The sequence below is a fragment of the Sus scrofa genome, chromosome 3 (assembly GCF_054392235.1).
Source record: "Sus scrofa isolate SSC_HxYL_T2T_F1_AM1 chromosome 3, Sscrofa_HxYL_maternal_Yorkshire_Landrace_v2.0, whole genome shotgun sequence".
NCBI classification, from domain to species: domain Eukaryota; kingdom Metazoa; phylum Chordata; class Mammalia; order Artiodactyla; family Suidae; genus Sus; species Sus scrofa.
In genome coordinates this window covers 123,848,285-123,867,404 of record NC_139385.1, presented here as the reverse complement: position 1 = coordinate 123,867,404, position 19,120 = coordinate 123,848,285, and the positions used below count along the sequence as shown (strand labels likewise).

Here is a 19,120-nt window from a genome sequence, read left to right as displayed (position 1 = left end):
ATCATTACCACATATACTAGATTGGTTAAAATTAAACAACCTGACAATATCACACATTGGCATAAAGAAAGAGCAAGAAGAATTGCCATGCACCACTGGTAGAATTATTAATTGACATGACCACTTAGGAAAAAATAGTTTGGCACTGTTTACTAACATTTGAGATACACCTACTCTATATAACTAGCAATTCCACGCTTGGCTTCAATCAGAGAGTCTCAAAGTGTGGTTCCTGGACCAATAGCATCAGGCATCACCTGGAAACTTGAAATAGCAGATCCCTGGGCTCCACTCCAGCCTTACTCAATCAGCAGTCAGGGACCAGCAGTCTGTGTTTTAACAAGCCCTCCAGATGATTCTGCCCCCTATTAAATCTTGAGAACCACTGCCATAGAGAAATAGGAATATATGTCCATCAAGACACATGGACAAGGATGTTTCTATTTTATTTTAATTTTTAATTTTATTGGCATATAGGCGATGTTGTATTGGTTTCGGGTATACAACAAAGTGAATCAGTTATACATATAAATATATCCATTCATTTTTCCCGTATAGGTTACTATAAACTAGATTTTAGTAGTAGATTTTCCTGTGTTATACAATAGGTTCTTGTTAACTATCTATTTTATACAGTAGTGGGTATATGTTATTCCTACTCTCCCAATTCTTCCCTCCCCACAATGGTTTCACCTACGATAACCGGAAGATTGGTTTTGAAATGTGAGTTTGTTTCTGGTTTTTAAATAAGTTGTATCATTTTATTAGATTCCACATATAAGTGATATCATACGATATTTTTCTTTCTCTGTATGACTTCACTTAGTATGATAATCTCTAGGTCCATCCATGTTGCTGCAAGTGGCATTATTTCATTCTTTTTTATGGCTGAATAATATTCCATTGTGTTTATGTACCACATCATCATAATCCATTCCCCTTCCAATGGACATTTAGGTTGCTTCCATGTCTTGGCAAGGATATTTTTAATAGCATTGTTTATAACGGCCACACATGGAAAAGAAGCCACATGTCCATCAACATCATAATGGATAAATAAATTATGGAATAGTTTTACAATGCAATAAACTAATAAAAGTGAATGAATTTAAGCTATACAAAATAGCATGGATGACTCATAAAATGATCAGTAAATAAGACACAAAACCACTATATACACATATATAAAAAGTTCTTATTGAGTTATATGCATGTTTTAAGAGCCCTAAACTCCTCAGACCTAATCTTTTTTTCAGAACTCTAGGCTGGCATATAACTAGTATGTGCCTCATAATATGTGCTTTTTTTTTTTTTTTTTTTTTGTCTCTTTGCCATTTCTAGGCCACTTCTGCAGCATATGGAGGTTCCCAGGCTAGGGGTCTGATTGGAGCTGTAGCCGCCAGCCTACACCACAGCCACAGCAACGTGGGATCCGAGCCTCGTCTGTGACCTACACCACAGCTCATGGCAATGCCGGATCCTTAACCCATTGGGCAAAGCCAGGGACTGAACCCGCAACCTCATGGTTCCTAGTCAGATTTGTGAACCACTGAGCCACGAAGGGAACTCCAATGTGTGCTTTTTATGACTGGTTTCATTCTTTATAACTTTTATGCTGACTGTGGAGTATTTCATAATATGGATATATCATATTTATTTAACCAGGTCCTTGTTGCCAGACTTTTCAAGAATCTTACTTTGGCTGCCCCAATAGACTGAAAGTTCTGTGAGGTAAGAGACCATGTCTGTCTTCTAAGACAGCGCCTGCTGGTCAAATATTATTTAATTGGATTGATTTTCCAAATTAATTTTTTATAAGAAAAAATGCCCTGGCCAGTTTTATTTATCTTTGTTATAGCTTAAGTGCATTCGTTGCAAATTTTGTTTTCAGTTAATTAACTGTAGAAAATCTAGTCAATTCTGGGTGTGATGACAAAATAAATATTCTAGACTTGCAATATGGTATAGACTTGGAGTAGAGTGATTCTCTAAGGTCATTTAATTTCCCTATGTCAAATCTCTTCTCTGTCTCAATGCAATAGCCACTAGGAAATGTGTCAGGCCTTGGATTTGGGAAACCACATATCTCACATTTTCTGAGAGTACATACTTAAAGTACTTTTTTTAAAAGGTACTTGGCCCTGTGTTATCACGTGTGATTTGGAACATATGGCACCATACCTGGACCTCTAGGGTGTGACTGGCTCCAGAGAAGATGCTTATAGGGCAGTACAGGCCACTTGGAAGACCTGCTCCTTTGAAACCTTGCCTCCATACTCTCTGGTTTATAACAGTGGTCCAGCCCAATCCTAGAAGAACCATAAAGGAGCTTCCCTGAGCATTGGCTGTCAGAGCAGAGCACAAGGGAAGCTGCAGGAAGGGGTAGCAGGTGCAGGGCTCAGCAGCAAGCACATTGGCTGGACCCTTGAAATGCCCATTATGATGTCATGTGGAGTCACGGCCTTGAGGGTGAACACTGTTTGGCTGAGAGGGGCATGGGGTTGAGTAATGGCGCCAATTTGGGGACTGACCGTCCCATTGCCACCATATGTCAGCCTTCTACTATTATTTGGTTGCCTTGTCTGGGGGCTTTGGGTGCTGTTTTCTGGGAAACAGAGTAGGGAGCAGGTGGCAGCCAAGACAGACTCAGAGGTATGTGATGCAACACTTTCTTGAAACTCATTGCTCCCTGCCCGTGGAGGCATAGCAACTCCTAATCTTGGGCTATGGGAAGAGTTGGTGGCAGGAAGAGGGGAGTTGACATAGTGCCTATGGATGTCTTCCTATAAGCCACTCTCAATCCTTCCCTTTCAACACACCCTGAGCATCTATTATATATGGCAGGGTACTAGACACTGAAAAAGAATAAAACACCACCCCCACCTTCTGGAGGTGTCCTGGGAGGGAAATTCAGACAGATGTATGTGTATATAACCCATGGAAAGAGAACAGGATGAGTGAATAGAGGTATAAATATTGCTAAAGGGATGGGAGGTAAAGCGTACTCTAGGATCTATGCAATGCCTTTGGGGGAAGGTTAGGTTTGAGTTGTGCTTCAGGGGAAGTGTAGGATTTTGGAGGTGGATTGGATGGGGGGAGAGAGTAGTGGGAGACTTTCCAGAAAGAAGGAATCGATTGGGAAAAAGCATGGGAAGCAGAAGAGTATTGGGTGTGCTTAGGGAGAAGTGCAGACACCTATCCGGATGGAATGTAGACGTGTAGAGAACCGGTTGTAGAAAAGCGAGAGGATGGTCAGAAAGTGGTTGCAGGAGCCATTGTGGAGGGCTTCGAATGCCAGACCGAATACTTTGAGTACATATTATTCTGTCTATAATCAGAAGACATCAAAGATTTTAAAGCCAGGTGAAAATGTGCTTAGAGCTGTGCTTTAGAGCACAGAATTTAAGCTTTTAAAAGTTTAGGCAGTTCCTGTTGTGGCTCAGGGGTTAAGAAGCTGACTAGTAGCCACGAGGATGTGGGTTCGATCCCTCAGTGGGTTAAGAATCCGACATTCCTGTGAGCTATGGTGTAGGTCGCAGATGCTGCTCAGATCCTGAATTGCTGTGGCTCTGGCGAAGGCCGGCAGCTGCAGCTCTGATTTGATCCCTAGTCTGGGAACCTCCATGTGCTGCAGGTGTGGCCCTAGACATAAGAGAAAAGAAGGGAAAGGAAAGGAAAGGAAGAATCAGAGCAGTAAGATGAGAAAGAGGACATTGATTCATTCCCCAAAGGTTTATCACCCACCTCCACCATGTCTGGGGCACACCCCTCTGGGCACTGTGGATATAACAGTAAACTGAAAGGACAAAAAGCTCTGCCCTCTGGGATGTGAAGGAGGAAGAGGAGGGTCTCAGGGTGAAAGTTGGGATATGGGAATTGAGGCAGAAAGAGAGCGAAGGGGCTGAGTCTTTTTTTCCTGATTGGACCTCAAATACAAAGAGTTAATTGTAAACATTATCATTATTTTCCTACCAGGACTATATTCATCTTTGTATCCCCTATGCCTAGTACACTGCCTGGCCTCTAATAAGTGCTCCATATATGTTTGTGAAATGAAAGAATGATTTCTCATTTTTAACCCTGAATGACTGGCAAAATGACGACATTTTAAACAAACAGGAAACAACCAATAGAAGTTGTAAAAAAAAAAAAAGGGCGAAAGGAGTCAGAAAATGTATATGGAGATAGTCATCAAGCAGCTCAAACGAATGGTTCTAGACTTGTGCTGTCCCATCCAGTATCCACTGGCCACAGGTGCCATTTAAATTTATTTATTTACTTTTTTTATTACAGTAAGAATTTATTATTTTTGGTTTTTTTCTCACAAGAAATAGATCTCAAGGAATCCTATAAATGCTAGAGATCACAGATATTTTTAAAATACTTTTCTACTACAGGTTAGTCTTTTCATTTCTTTTCTTTCTTTATTTTATCTCTATTTTCATTCTGTCTTTTTATTTTCCCCTTTTTACTTTTCTTTTCTTTTCTTTTCTTTTTTTTTTTTTTTTTTGGTCTTTTGCCATTTGTTGGGCCGCTCCCGGGGCATATGGAGGTTCCCAGGCTAGGGGTCGAATCGGAGCTGTTGACGCCAGCCTACGCCAGAGCCACAGCAACGCGGGATCTGAGCCGAGTCTGCAACCTACACCACAGCTCACAGCAACGCCGGATCATTAACCCACTGAGCAAGGGCAGGGACCTAACCCGCAACCTCATGGTTCCTAGTCGGATTCGTTAACCACTGTGCCACAATGGGAACTCCCCCTTTTTACTTTTCTTTATCCATGTGTTTTCTGTTTTTCCTTTGACCTGTAGTTTATTTTTTTAAAAGTATGCTTTTTAAAAATTTATTTATTGTGTAGCACTGGGAACTATGTCTAGTCACTTATGATGGAGCATGATAATGTGAGAAAAAAGAATGTATACATATATGTGTAACTGGGTCGCCATGCTGTACAGTAGGAAAAAAAATAAGGTGTTGGGGAAGTAACAATTGATTACAATTAAGACTACTTGATAAGAAAAAATAAATAAATAATAAAAAATAAATTAATTTAAATTAATCAAAATTAAATAAGATTTGGATCTCCCATTGTGGCTCAGCAGGTTAAGAACCCGACATAGTGTCTGTGAGGATGCGATTCAATCCCTGGCCTCACTCAGTGGGTTAAGGATCTGGTGTTACCTCAAGCTGAGGTGTAGTTCACATATACAGCTCGGATCAGGTGTGGCTGTGGCTACGGCTGTGGTGTAGGTTGGCAGTTACAGCTCCGATTCGACTCCTAGCCCAGGAACTTCCATGTGCCACAGGTGTGGCCATAAAAAGAAAAAAGAAATAAAATTTAAAATTCAGTTCCTTAATTACACCATGTATATTTCTTTCTTTCTTTCTTTCTTTTAATTTTTCACTATGTATATTTCAAGTGCTCACATGTGGCTAGAGGCTATGCTCTCATGCTCTCATCCTGGACAGAGCAATTTCTTTCTGCTTTTTAGGGCCGCACCCTCGGTACATGGAAGTTCCCAGGCTAGGGGATGAATCGGAGCTACAGCAGCCGGCCTACACCATAGCCACAGCAACACTGGATCTGAGCCGCATCTGCAACCTACACCACAGCTCATGGAAACGCCATATCCTTAACTCACTGAGTGAGGCCAGGGATCGAACTGGCATCCTCATGGATACTAGCTGGATTCGCTTCCACTGTGCCACAGTGGAAACTCTCCTGGACAGAGCAGTTATTGAATATTTCCAGCATCACAGAAAATTCTATAGGGTAGCGCTAACCTACACTCTGGATCTTGGAGATAGTGACTGCTGATATATTTGGCCACAAAGTCCTTTTGATTTTTTTTGTTTGTTTGTTTTTTGTCTCAGAAACATCTCTCAAATGCAGCAGTTCAGATCCGGTGTCATTATCTTAACTATGACTCCTCTTGAACCACTTTCAGTCTCTAACTGGTCTTCTACAAATGTTTTCCAGCCTGGAGCATAGACCCTGGTGCTACAAAACAAAACCACAGCACACACAAAACCTCCCACAGCTGATAGTGACATTCTGCTCAAAGTAACTAAAACAAACATCTCCCAGCATCGCATGGCCTGCAGCAACATTTCTCAAGCTTTTTGCCTCTCAAACTTCTTTCATTGCCAAAATTTGTCAACCACCTTATGCATTTAAAAATCATGTTGTCCCTTTTTCATAATATAAGGGATTTTAGGTAAATAGTATTTCATTTGCAACAGCATGTTTTCTTAAAATGGCCAAGTTCATTTAAACATCATCTTTAAGAGCAAGAAGTAAATGGTCACTTTTTCCCATAGTATTTTGAGGAACCTCCATACTGTTCTCTTTAGTGGTTGTACCAATGTACATTCCCACCAATAGTGTAGGAGGGTTTCCATTTCTCCACACCCTCTCCAGCACCTACTGTTTGTAGACTTTTTGATAATGGCCATTCTGATCGGTGTGAGGTGATACCTCACTGTGGTTTTGATTTGCATTTCTCTAATCATTAGCAATGTTGAGCATCTTTTCACATGCTTTTTGGCCGTCTGTGTGTCTTCTTCAGAGAAATGTCTATTTAGATCTTCTGCCCATTTTTTTTTTTTTTTTTTAAGGCTGCGCCTGTGGCATATGTAGGTTCCCAGGCTAGGGGTTGAATCAGAGCTACAGCTGCCAGCCTACACCACGGCCACAGCAATGCGAGATCAGAGCCGTGTCTACCACCTACACCACAGCTCACAGCAAAGCTGGATCATTAACACACTGAGCGGGGCCAGGGATCAAACCCACATCTTCATGGATACTAGTGAGGTTTGTTACAGCTCAGCCACAACGAGAACTCCCTTCTGCTCATTTTTTTTTAATAATTTTTATTTTTTCCATCATAGCTGGCTTACAGTGTTCTGTCAATTTCCTAGTGTACAGCAAGGTGACCCAATCACACATACATATTTATATATTCTTTTTCTCACATTATCATGCCCTTCTGCTCATTTTTTTGATTTTTTTTTATATTGAGATGCATGAGCTATTCGTATATTTTGGAGATTAATCTTTATTATTATTATTATTATTATTTGTCTTTTTGCAATTTTCTTGAGCTGCTCCCGGGGCATATGGAGGTTCCCAGGCTAGGGGTTGAATGGGAACTGCAGCTGCTGGCCTATGCCACAGCCACGGCAACGTGAGATTCAAGCCGTGTCTGCGACCCACACCACAGCTCACGGCAACGCCAGATCCTTAACCCACTGAGCAAGGCCAGGGATCGAACCTGCCACCTCATGGTTCCTAGTCAGATTCGTTAACCACTGAGCCACGATGGGAACTCCCTGGAGATGAATCTCTTGTCAGTCACTTCATTTGCAAATATTTTCTCCCATTTTGTGTTGTCTTTTTGTTTTGTTCATGGTTTCCTTTGCTGTGCAAAAGTGCTGAAGTTTAATTAGGCCCCCTTTGTTTATTTTTGTTTTTATTTTCATTATTATAAGAGGTGGATCCAAAAAGATATTGTTGCACTTTATGTCAAAGAGTGTTCAGCCTATGTTTTCCTCTAAGAGTTTTATAGTACATGGTCTTACATTTAAGTCTTTAATCCATTTTGAGTTTATTTTTGTGTATGGTATTAAAGAGTGTTCTTTTTTTATTACTGAATGAATTTTATTATATTTATGGTTGTACAGCAATCATCACAACCCAATTTTATAGCATTTCCATCCCAAGCACCCCCCCCGACCCCCTAACCTTTGGAAACCATAAGTTTTTCAAAGTCTGTGAGTCAGTATCTGTTCTGCAAAGAAGTTCATTGTGTCCTTTTTTTAGATTCCACATGTAAGTGATAGCATATGATGTTGGTGTCTCACTGTCTAACTTCACTTAGCATGATAATTTCTAGGTCCATCCATGTTGTTGCAAATGCCGTTATTTCTTTCCTTGTAATGGCTGAGTAATATTCCATTGTGTATATGTACCACATCTTCTTTATCCACTCTTCTGTTGATGGACATTTAAGTTGCTCCCATGTCTCGGCTATTGTATATAGTGCTGCAATGAACATTGGAGCACATGTATCTTTTTGAGTCATGGTTTTCTCTAGATAGATGCCCAGGAGTGGGATTGCTGGATCAAAAGGTAATTCTGTTTTTAGTTTTCTCAGGAATCTCCATACTGTTTTCCACAGTGGTTGCACCAATTTACATTAAGAGTGTTCTAATTTCATTCTTTTGCATGTAGCTGTACAGCTTTCCCAGCACCTCTTATGAAGAGATTGTCTTTCTTCTGTTGTATATTTTTGCCTCCTTTGTCATAGATTAATTGACCGTAGGTGCATGGGTTTATTTCTGGGCTTTCTATCCTATTACGTTGATCTATATTGCTGTTTTGGGGCTAGCACCATACTGTTTTGATGACTGTAGCTTTGTAGTATAGTCTGAAGTCAGGGAGCCTGATTCCTCCAGATCCAGTTTTCTTTCTCAGGATTGCTTTGGCTTAATACAATATTATTTTTAAAAAATCAAACTTAATTTGAAAAGTCTATGGTGAACAAAATATCGGAATTTTAAATCTAAACATGCACTTACATGACTCTGCCTCACCACCTCACCCAAAAATCCTGGTCCTTTCTTCTAACATCATTTACTGAAACGACCATCATTTTCTCATTGAATTGCATTGGTGATCCTGTCATAAATCATCATATGTATGTGGGGCTCTATTTCAGGACTGTGTTTTGTTCCATTGCTTTATTTTCTATCCTTGCACCAATACCTCCCTGTCTCCATTAATATAGTTCTGTAGAAAGTCCTGAAATTTGGTCTTTTAAAGCCTCTAACTTTAATCTTCTTCAGAATTGCCTTTGTTATTATAGGTCATTGAATAAAATGTTAATCATCCTAGTAATTGTCACATAAAAACATTCAGGGATTTGATTGAAATTGCATTGAATTTATAGTCCAGATGGAGGATAATTGATATCCTAAAAATGAGTCTTCTGATCCATGAATGTGTTTGTGTCTCCATTTATTTGTCTTCTTAATTTCTTCCAATAATATTTTGTTTTCAGTAAAGAGGCTTTTTTGAAGCTATAGCAAATGATTTTTAAAATTTCTATTAGGGAAATTTTCAAACAAATCAAAAGCACATAAAGCATATAATGAATCTTCATGACTCAGTCACCCAGATTGAACTCTCTTACCACATAATTTTGAAGTGAATCTCAAATAATATAATTTCATTAATAATTAAATATGTACATCTAAAAGTTGAGGGCTCTTTGAAAATGCTTAATTGCAATATAATTATTATGCCTAGTGGAATGGACTGGGAGTTTGGGGTTAGTAGATGCAAACTATTACATTTGGAATGGATAAGCGGGGATTCCTATCATGATCCAGCGGTAACGAACCTGACTGGTATCCATGAGGACATGGGTTCAATTGCTGGCCTCGCTCAGTGAAGGAGCTGGCATTGCCATGAGCTGTGGTGTAGGTTGCAGATGCAGCTTGGATCCTGTGTTCTGTGGCTGTGGTGTAGGCAGGCAGCTACAGCTCTGATTGACTCCTAGCCTGGGAACTTCCATATGCCTTGGGTGCAGCTCTAAAAAGACAAAAAAAAAAAAAAAAAAAAAAAAAAAAGAGAGAATGGATAAGCGATGAGTCCTCCTGTATAGCACAGGGAAATATATTCAGTCTCTTGAGATAGACTGTGATGGAATATAAGAAAGGGTATGTGTATGTGGCAGGGGGGATTTTTCTATGATCATCGTAAGGTACATTATGTCTGGTTGACTATGGTATTTTAAGTATCATTTTCTTACTTGTTTTTTTTGGCCACAACTGTGGCATATGGAAGTTCCGTTGCCAGGGATCTCATCCTAGCCATAGCTGTGACTTATGCCACAGCTACGATAACACCAGATCCTTCAACCCACTGCACTGGGGTGGGGATCTAACCTGTAGTGCTTCTGTAGTGATCAGCTACAGCTGGATCCTTAACCTGCTGTGCCTCAGCGGGAACTCCTTAAATGTCATTTTCTAAACGATGCTGATACCTAAATAAGTAGATTCTTTTTCTTTTCTTCCTTTCTTTCCTTCTTTCTTTCTCTTTTCTTTCTTTCTTTTTTTTTTTTTTTTTTTTTTTTGGTCTTTTTGCTATTTCTTTGGGCCGCTCCTGCGGCATATGAAGGTTCCCAGGCTAGGGGTCCAATCGGAGCTGTAGCCACCGGCCTACGCCAGAGCCACAGTAATGCGGGATCCGAGCCGCCTCTGCAACCTACACCACAGCTCACAGTAACGCTGGATCGTTAACCCACTGAGCAAGGGCAGGGACCGAACCCGCAACCTCCTGGTTCCTAGTTGGAATCATTAACCACTGCGCCACGACGGGAACTCCTCTTCCTTTTTCTTTCTTTCTTCCTTTCCTTCCTTTCTTTCTCTCTCCCTCTCTTTCTTTCTTTTTTTTCCTCTTCTTTTTTTTTTTGCTGCACCTGTGGCAAGCAAAAGTTCCTGGTCCAGGAATCAAACCTGTGCCACAGCAGTGTCCCAAGCCACTGCAGTGACAACACCAAATCCTAACCCACTGCACCCAAGTGAACTCCAACTAGATGTTTCTATATTGACCTTTTATGTAAAGACTTTGCTAAATTTTCTTATCATTCCTAAAAACTTATCTATGGATGCTTTTTCTTGCATTTATTTGTGTATGTATGTTTGTATTTATTTATTTCTTATAGGTATTTAGGGCCGCACTCGCGGTATATGGAGATTTCCAGGCTAGGGGTCGAATTGGAGCTACAGCTGCTGGCTTACACCACAGCCACAGCAACGCAGGATCCGAGCCGCGTCTGTGACCTGCAGCACAGCTCACAGCAATGCCAGATCCTTAAACCACTGAGTGAAGCCAGGGATGGAAGCCACATGCTCATGGATGCTAGTCAGGTTAGTTAACCACTGAGCCATGAGGGGAACTCCCTGGGCGCTTTTTCAAAACATATTGTGATATTCTATATAATCATATTGTCTGAAAGTCGTAATTTTATTTCTTCCTTTTAAATCTTTATGCCTTTTATTTCTTGTCCTTGCTCTGTTGCACTACCTAGGACTTCAAGTACAATGTTCAGCAGAGGTGGTAATAGTGGAGTTCTTTATCTTCTTTTTCATATAGAAGAAAGTTTTCCTTAACTCATCATTTGTGTATAATGTTTGCTATGTGGTTCTTCTAAATATTCTTCATTAGATTAAGAAAACTCTCTTTTATTTCTAGTTTGCCAAGAATTTTAGCATGAATGGGTGTTGAATTTTATCAAGTGCTTTTTCTGCCTCTATTGAGATGCTCATATGGCTTTTATTGTTTATTCTACTAATGTGCTAAATTACAATTAAGTTCTCAAATATTAAACCATCTGTGAATTCCTGGAAGAAATGACATTTGTGACAATGTTCGTGATCCTTTTTATACATTGTTAAAATTTGCTCTTATGTTGTCTATAGTTTTGCATTTGAATTAATGAAAGAGATTGACCTGTAATTTTCCTCTTCAGTGCATGAGTCTTACATCTTGATAAAATTTATTCCTAAGTAGACAAATACTGTATGATAGCACTTCTATGTGGAATCCAAAAAACAGTACAAACAAATGTATATTTAAAACATAAACAGACTCACAGGTATAGAAAATAAACTAGTAGTTACTCAAGGGGAGAAGAAAGTGGGGGAGAAAATTAGGGGCATGAAATGAAGAGATACAAATTACTATGTACAAAATAGATAAGGAACAAGAACATGTTGTGTAGTGTATGGAATTATATCCATTATCTTGTAATAACTTTTTTTTGGTTGTTTTTGGTCTTTTTAGGGCTGTACCTGAAGCATATGGAGGTTCCCAGGCTAGGGGTCAAATTGGAGCTGTAGCCACTGGCCTACGCCACAGCCACAGCAACGCCAGATCCTTAACCCACTGAGGCCAGGGATGGAACCCACATCCTCATGGATACTAGTCGGGTTTCTTAACCACTGAGCCACAACGGGAACTCCTTTTTTTGGGAGGGGGTGGGGACGTTATCTTGTGGTAACGTTTCATAATAATCTGTAAAAAATACTCAATCACTATATGCTATACACCATAAACTACTGTAATATTGCAAATGAACTGTACTCCAGTAAAAAAAAATTATTCCTAAGTATTTTATTCTTTTTGATGCTAAAAGTGGAATTATTTTCTTAATTTTCTTTTCAGATGGTTCACTGTGTGTAGAAATGCCACTTATTTTTGTGTGTTGATGCTGTATCCTGTAACGAGTAGAGCTAAATTTATTTATTAGCTCTAATAGTGTTTTGTTTGTGTGTATTCTTTAGGATCTTCTGTAAGTAAGATTTTGTCAGTTGTGGAGGATGGAGATAGTTTTACTTTTTCCTTTCCAATTTGGATATCTTTAACTTCTTTTCCTTACCTAATTTCTCTGGTTAGAACTTCCAGTACATGAAGTTCCCATTGTGGCACAGTGGAAATGGATCTGACTAGTATCCATGAGGATGCAGGTTCAATCCCTGGCTTTGCTCAGTGGGTTAAGGATCCGGTATTGCTGTGAACTGTGGTGTAGGTCACAGATGTGGCTTGGATCCCAAGTTGCTGTGGCTGTGACTGTGACTGGCAGCTGAAGCTCCAGTTTGATCCTTCGCCTGGGAACTTCCATATGCCGTGGGTGCGGCTCTAAAAAGCAAAAAGAAAAAAAAAGAAAGAAAAAGAAAAAAAAAAAAAAAAAGAACTTCCAGTACAGTGTTACAGAGAAGCAGTGAAACTGGGCATCCTTATCTTGTTCCTCATCTTAGAGGGAAAGCTTTCAGTCTTTCACTATTGAGTACGATATTAGCTGTATAAATGCCCTTCTCATGTTCCTTCTATTCCTAGTTTAAGTTGTTTTTATCGTGCATGGGTCTTGGGTTTTGTCAAATGCTTTTTTTTTTTCTTTTTGGATTTGTAAGTTCCTGGGTCAGGAATCAAACCCATTGCCACAGCAGCAACCCGAGCTGCAGCAGTAACAATCCCCTCTGAGCCACCAGGAAACTCCTGAGCTTCAATTTTAGAGACTAATTTATTTCAAGTTTATTCCTAGTTCTAGGATAGCCATTGGGGGTTCCAACAGAAATCCCCTCCTTCTTGGTCCCTAAAGTCAGTTTTTAATCCATCTTCTCTTTTAAAACTGAATGTTCTGGAGTTCCGTTATGGCTCAGCAGGTTAAGGACCTGACATTGTCTCTGTGAGGATGCAGATTCCATGGCCTCCCTCAGTGGGTTAAGGATCCAGTGTTGCCGTGAGCGGTGGTGTAGGTCGCAGATGTGGCTTGGATTCGGTATTGCTGTGGCTGTGGTGTAGCCTGCAGCTGCAGCTCTGATTTGACCCCTGGCCCAGGAATGTCCATATACCCCATGTGTGGCTGTAAAAAGAAAAACAAAATAAAACTGAATGTTCTGTTTAGACTTTTAGCCTGTCAGTCATGGCTTAAGAGTTGACAAATGCTTTGAGGGGGAGAATCTGGGCTCACATCTCTACACTGCCTTTTTTTTTTTTTTTTTTGTCTTTTGTTGTTGTTGCTATTTCTTGGGCCGCTCCCTCAGCATATGGAGGTTCCCAGGCTAGGGGTCGAATCGGAGCTGTAGCCACCGGCCTACGCCAGAGCCACAGCAATGCGGGATCCGAGCCGTGTCTGCAACCTACACCACAGCTCACGGTAACGCCGGATCATTAACCCACTGAGCAAGGGCAGGGACCGAACCCGCAACCTCATGGTTCCTAGTCGGATTCGTTAATCACTGTGCCACGACGGGAACTCCTTTTTTTTTTTTTTTTTTTTTTAATGGGATCCTGAGCCCTCTGGTCCTTGATCGCTCTCCAGTGACCTCAGATGTTAAAAAAAAATTTTTTTTTTTTGTCTAGCTTTTCTAGTTGTTTTTATTCAGAGGATTCAAATGAGTATTATGAAAAGAAATCCTTGGTTGATTTTTTTTCTTTCCATTTTCTCCTTTCTACTAGCTTGAAAGTTATCTACTTTCTTTCTATTCTTTCAGTGGTTACTCCAGAAACTTCAGTATGCATACTTATCCAGTTCTCTATTCCGAGGTATTTCATCAGTGTTGTTTAACTCATTCAGTGAGGTTTTAATTTCAATACTGCATTCTTAAGTTCTTCAAATCTACTACGTCCCTTTTTATGGTTTTCTCTTCTTTACAAAATATTTAAGCCTGTCTTTTATTTCTTAAAATGTAATGTGCATAGTTGCTTTCTAATCCAGATTTGATAATTCCAATACCTGACGTCTCTGTAGGTTTGTTCCTGCTTTCTGTCGTTTCTACACATGTGCTTATTTTAAAATATTTAACATTTCTGAAATTGGGATATGGTTTGCAGTTGATGTTTCATAATTTAATTGGCAGGGTTTTAAAAAAATTCTCAGTGGCATGTAGAATATATTTTATTTTATAATTGATAGCATCTTAGATTTAATGAAATGCAATATTCATGGTAGGTTTTTTTTTTGGTTGGTTTTTTGTTTTATCTTTTTTGGCCGACCAGCAGCCTATGGAGTTCTCCGGCCAGGGATCAGATAAGAGCGGAAGTTGCCATCTAAGCTGCAGCTGTGACAATGTCAGACCCTTAAAGATCCTGTTGCCCCTAGCAGGAACTCCTCGTGGTAGTTTCTTGAAGCCTAGGTTAAAGATCTTCCTCAGATCTCATTTGCCTTAAACTATGGCACCATCAATCAAGGACCACCTCAAACTCATGGCTCGAGGGTTTGGGGGGACCGTGCAGATGCTGTAAACTTGGGCTGCAAGTTACACAAAAGTCAACCTGTAGTTACAGCTTCTCAGGGGCTTCCCTCAAGTCCTCTGAACTTCTCAGTATCAAGGCAACTTTCCTTGCAGTTCTCTGGGCTTAGGAGTGAGTGACAGATTTGTCATTTCGAGGTTCCAGCTGGATGTGGTAGGGTCTTCTACTAGATTTTTTTTTTCCCTTATGGTTTGTGGAGGTTTCTTTTTGTTTTGTCTTGTTTTGTCTTTTTAGGGCCATGCCCACGGCCTGTGGAGGTTCCCAGGCGAGGGGTCAAATCAGAGCTACAGCTGCTGGCCTACCCCACAGCCACAGCAACGCCAGGTCCAAGCCGTGTTTGCAACCTACACCACAGCTCACAGCAATGCCAGGGGGCAAGGCCGGGGATGGACCCCGCAACCTCATGTTTCCTAGTCGGATTCTTTTCCACTGCGCCACAGTGGGAACTCCAGGAACTCCCTGGTTGGTGTTTTTGAGGTTTTCTTTAAGAAGTTATTCTGTGCCCTAGGCCTCAAAGATTTTCTCCATTTTTTCAGTGTTCCATGCTTACTTTTCACGTTTTAGTTTTTAATACGTTTAGAGTCCACCTCTATATGTGGTATCAGGAAGTGATCTAGTTTTATTTTTCTTTTTATACTGAGCCAGTTTTCTCATTAATATTTGCTAAAGAATCTTTTCCCATTGGCTTCTGCAACTCCCTTTACCAGAGTAAGTTGTTGTATATAGAGGAGTCCCTCTCTGGATTATCTATTCTGTTCCATTGCTATTTGTTCCTTTATTTATTTATTTATTTATATATCTTTTCTAGGGCCGCTCCCGCAGCATATAGAGGTTCCCAGGCTAGGGGTCCAATCGGAGCTGTAGCCACCGGCCTACGCCAGAGTCATAGCAACTCGGGATCCAAGCCTTCTCTGAGACCTACACCACAGCTCACGGCAACGCTAAGATCCTTAACCCACTGAGCAAGGGCAGGGATCCAACCCACAACCTCATGGTTCCTAGTCGGATTTGTTAACCACTGAGCCATGATGGGAACTCCTCCTTTTTTTCTTAAACCATAGATTTGTAGTGTGTCTTCGTTTTTGGTAAATCAAGTCCTTTCTTTGCTCTTCTTTGTAAGGTTGATTTAGCTGCTAGTGGAACTTTATTTTGCATATAAATTTTAGAGAGTTTAACAAGTCTTTGAAACATTCCAACTGAAATTTGAATTAGGAATGCATTAAGTATAATTTAATTTAATTACTGACTTCCTTGTAATTTTAAATCATTCCTAAAGCCTAGACTATCTCTCTATTTATTCCGAGCATGCTCTGTGTCCTTTAATAGAGTTCTTCTACATGATGGTCTTCTGTGTTTTTGGTTAATACCTTGATACTTTATCATTTTTATTGCTATTGTGAATATCTTTTATTATTTAAAAGTATGTTTTCCTAGGTGTTTTTGTTTTGTTTTGTTTTTGCTGCAGTAGAGAAATGTTTTCGTCATTTGTAAGTTGTTCTGGTATTCAGAAACCTTGGTAAATTCTTTCATTAGCTCTGATCAAGAATGATTTTCTGTTTATTTTTGTTTTGCTTTTTAGGGACACACCCTTGGCATATGGAGGTTCCCAGGCTAGGGGTAGAATTGGAGCTGCAGTTGCCAGCCTACACCACAGCCACAGCAATGTGGGATCCGAGCTGAAAATTTTCCAAATTTAAAAGTATTTTATTTCACTAGAGTTCCTGTTGTGGCTCAGTGGAAATGAATCTGACCAGCATCCGTAAGGACATGGGTTCGATCCCTGGCCTCGCTCAGTGGGTTAAGGATCAGGGGTTGCCGTGAGCTGTGGTGTAGGTAGCAGATGAGGCTTGGATCCCACATTGCTGTGGCTGTGGTGTAGACCAGCAGCTACAGCTCCGATTCGACCCCTAGCCTGGGAACCTCCATATGCCAAGGGTGCGGCCCTAAAAAGACAAAAAAAATTTTTTAAAGTAATTTAAAAAAAAAGTGTTTTATTGGAAATTATAACAAATGACCTGGAGCACCCTTGCCAAAAAGCCCAGGCGTTTACTAACCACTGGATAGGAATTCTGACCTGCAGGATAAAATAAAAATCCCATATAACCTGGCATATCTGGCTTCCACCCACCTTTGCAGCTTCATCTCTCGCTAATTAGCACAAATGCACCTGACAGTCACAACTCTCAGTGATGTTCCCATTTGCCGGGAGAGTTCTTTCTTCACCTAAAAACTTTCTGTTGATTCTTCAAACTCCAGTACAAATGACAACTTCTTGAGTAATTTTTCTCAATAACTGCCTTCTCTTCCAGGCAGTTATTCACTGCCCTCTTCATTCCCTCACACTTACGTTTCTGTTCCAGGATTTACCACATGGTATTGTAACTTAACTGTTTAGACATCTGTTTCCCCTAACAGTGCAAGTTCCTAGAACACAGGGATCATATTTATCTCTCCAGATCCAGTACCCCAGTAAGTCCTCATTAACTGACTCATGGATGAACGAATGAGGTAACTGTTCCTGTGGTTATGGATGCCACCTGGATCAATCTTTAGGTCTATAAGAGGAAAATGCATTGCCAATAAAGTCTCTAACCTAGAATGTTACCTGATTTTAGTTTTTCTTTTTGTGCCTTTCCAGACTTCAAAGCAGCACAAGTTGAAAAAGATCCGGAAATTCACAGGTCAGAAAGATACTCTCCTTTATTCTTTTTTTTTTTTTTTTTTCCTATTTCTTGGGCCGCTCCCGCGGCATATGGAGGTTCCCAGGCTAGGGGTCTAATCGGAGCTGCAGCCACCAGCCTACACCAGAGCCACAGCAACGCGGGATCCGAGCCGCGTCTGCAACCTACACCACAGCTCACGGCAACGCCGGATCGTTAACCCACTGAGCAAGGGCAGGGACCGAACCCGCAACCTCATGGTTCCTAGTCGGATTCGTTAATCACTGTGCCACGACGGGAACTCCTATTCTTCAGTTCAAGGCTAATCACATATCATCTGTGGGATCTGCTTTAAGACCCTAACCTTTAAATTCACATGGAAGGAGAAAGATCAAAAAAGATTCTGTGAATGAAAGAAATATGCCTACTCTTTCCAGCATCTTCACTTCTAAAGAGATGTAAATGGGGCCATAATTTTTTCCATGTTTCTTTCCTAACCTCCTTTTGTGCAGAGCTCGAAGTATCAGGAAAACGCTTGGTCAGACTGGAGAACAGAGTAGGGGTAACTACCAAGACTTTGATGCGAAGTTTCAGTACCTCTTTTCCCCACCGTAAACACTGTACAATACATCTTTCCCTCCGAAGATATGTGTTTCCGTTTCCCCCATTCCAACTCCCTACTATCATGATCGTTCCTGCTCTTTCCAACGGCTTACATCTACTGTGTGGGGAAGGCAGCACACTACAGCTTAAAAATAAACAAACAGGAGTTCCCGGCGTGGTGCAGTGGTTGACGAATCCGACTAGGAACCATGAGGTTGCGGGTTCGGTCCCTGGCCTTGCTCAGTGGGTTAACGATCCGGCGTTGCCGTAAGCTGTGGTGTAGGTTGCAGACACGGCTCGGATCCTGCGTTGCTGTGGCTCTGGCGTAGGCCGGTGGCTACAGCTCCGATTCAACCCCTAGCCTGGGAACCTCCATATGCCTCGGGAGCGGCCCAAGAAATAGCAACAACAACAACAACAACAAAAGACAAAAAAAAAAAAAAAAAAGACAAAAAAAAAAATAAACAAACAGAATGGGACCTATTAAATCTGAGCTCTACCATGAACTAGCTTTATGATCTTGGGCATGGCTTTGCCTTTGTTTCCTTCTTTGTTAAATGAGGGGTTGGCCCAAGGTGATATCAATAGTCGTGATGCTAATAGATTCTTCACCTCTACTCCCAGATCCACAGTGGGAAGACAGTCTCAGGATGGGTTGCATTGAGGCCAACCTGACATGGTGAGCAGAGTCATCTTCACTGTATCTGTTCTTTCTCTCTTCAGCCTACCCTATTGATAAACTCTGTAAAAGTCAGGAGTAAGATACCCGGGACTCTGTTTTACTTCCCTCACTAGGATAGCCGTCTTCTTTCTAAATCTCTCTTCGTATTGTTTTCCTTACCAGTACTTTAATAGCACTTCAGCTACACTGATACACTCTGTTGCATCCAGCTTTTCAGGACTCCCTGTGGGATGGACCCAAGAATATGTACTCTGGTCAATGGACAGGAGTCTTCGACAGATCTTCCAGCACCTGGAAAGTGCAAGGTCAGGTAGTTTCTGGGTGGGAACTGAAGATGGTAGAGCTTTTAAGAG

At 40.8% G+C, this 19,120-nt stretch overlaps 1 protein-coding gene across 2 annotated transcripts in view; it reads left to right on the top strand.

The window, feature by feature from the left end:
• The first annotated feature begins 1,489 nt into the window (after window positions 1-1,489).
• Window positions 1,490-19,120, top strand: part of SPATA31H1 (SPATA31 subfamily H member 1) — a 36,355-nt gene continuing 18,724 nt past the window's right edge. Inside the window, exons 1-4 of one of the 2 annotated variants that reach the window (XM_085019722.1) lie at window positions 1,490-1,731; window positions 17,461-17,503; window positions 18,710-18,764; window positions 18,977-19,072. In XM_085019722.1, coding sequence (XP_084875848.1) covers window positions 18,736-18,764; window positions 18,977-19,072 — 125 coding nt within the window. In that variant the 5' untranslated portion in view covers window positions 1,490-1,731; window positions 17,461-17,503; window positions 18,710-18,735. Of the gene's footprint in view, window positions 1,732-2,436; window positions 2,653-17,460; window positions 17,504-18,709; window positions 18,765-18,976; window positions 19,073-19,120 lie in introns of those variants that run through there. The other variant, XM_085019721.1, reaches the window with a different exon arrangement.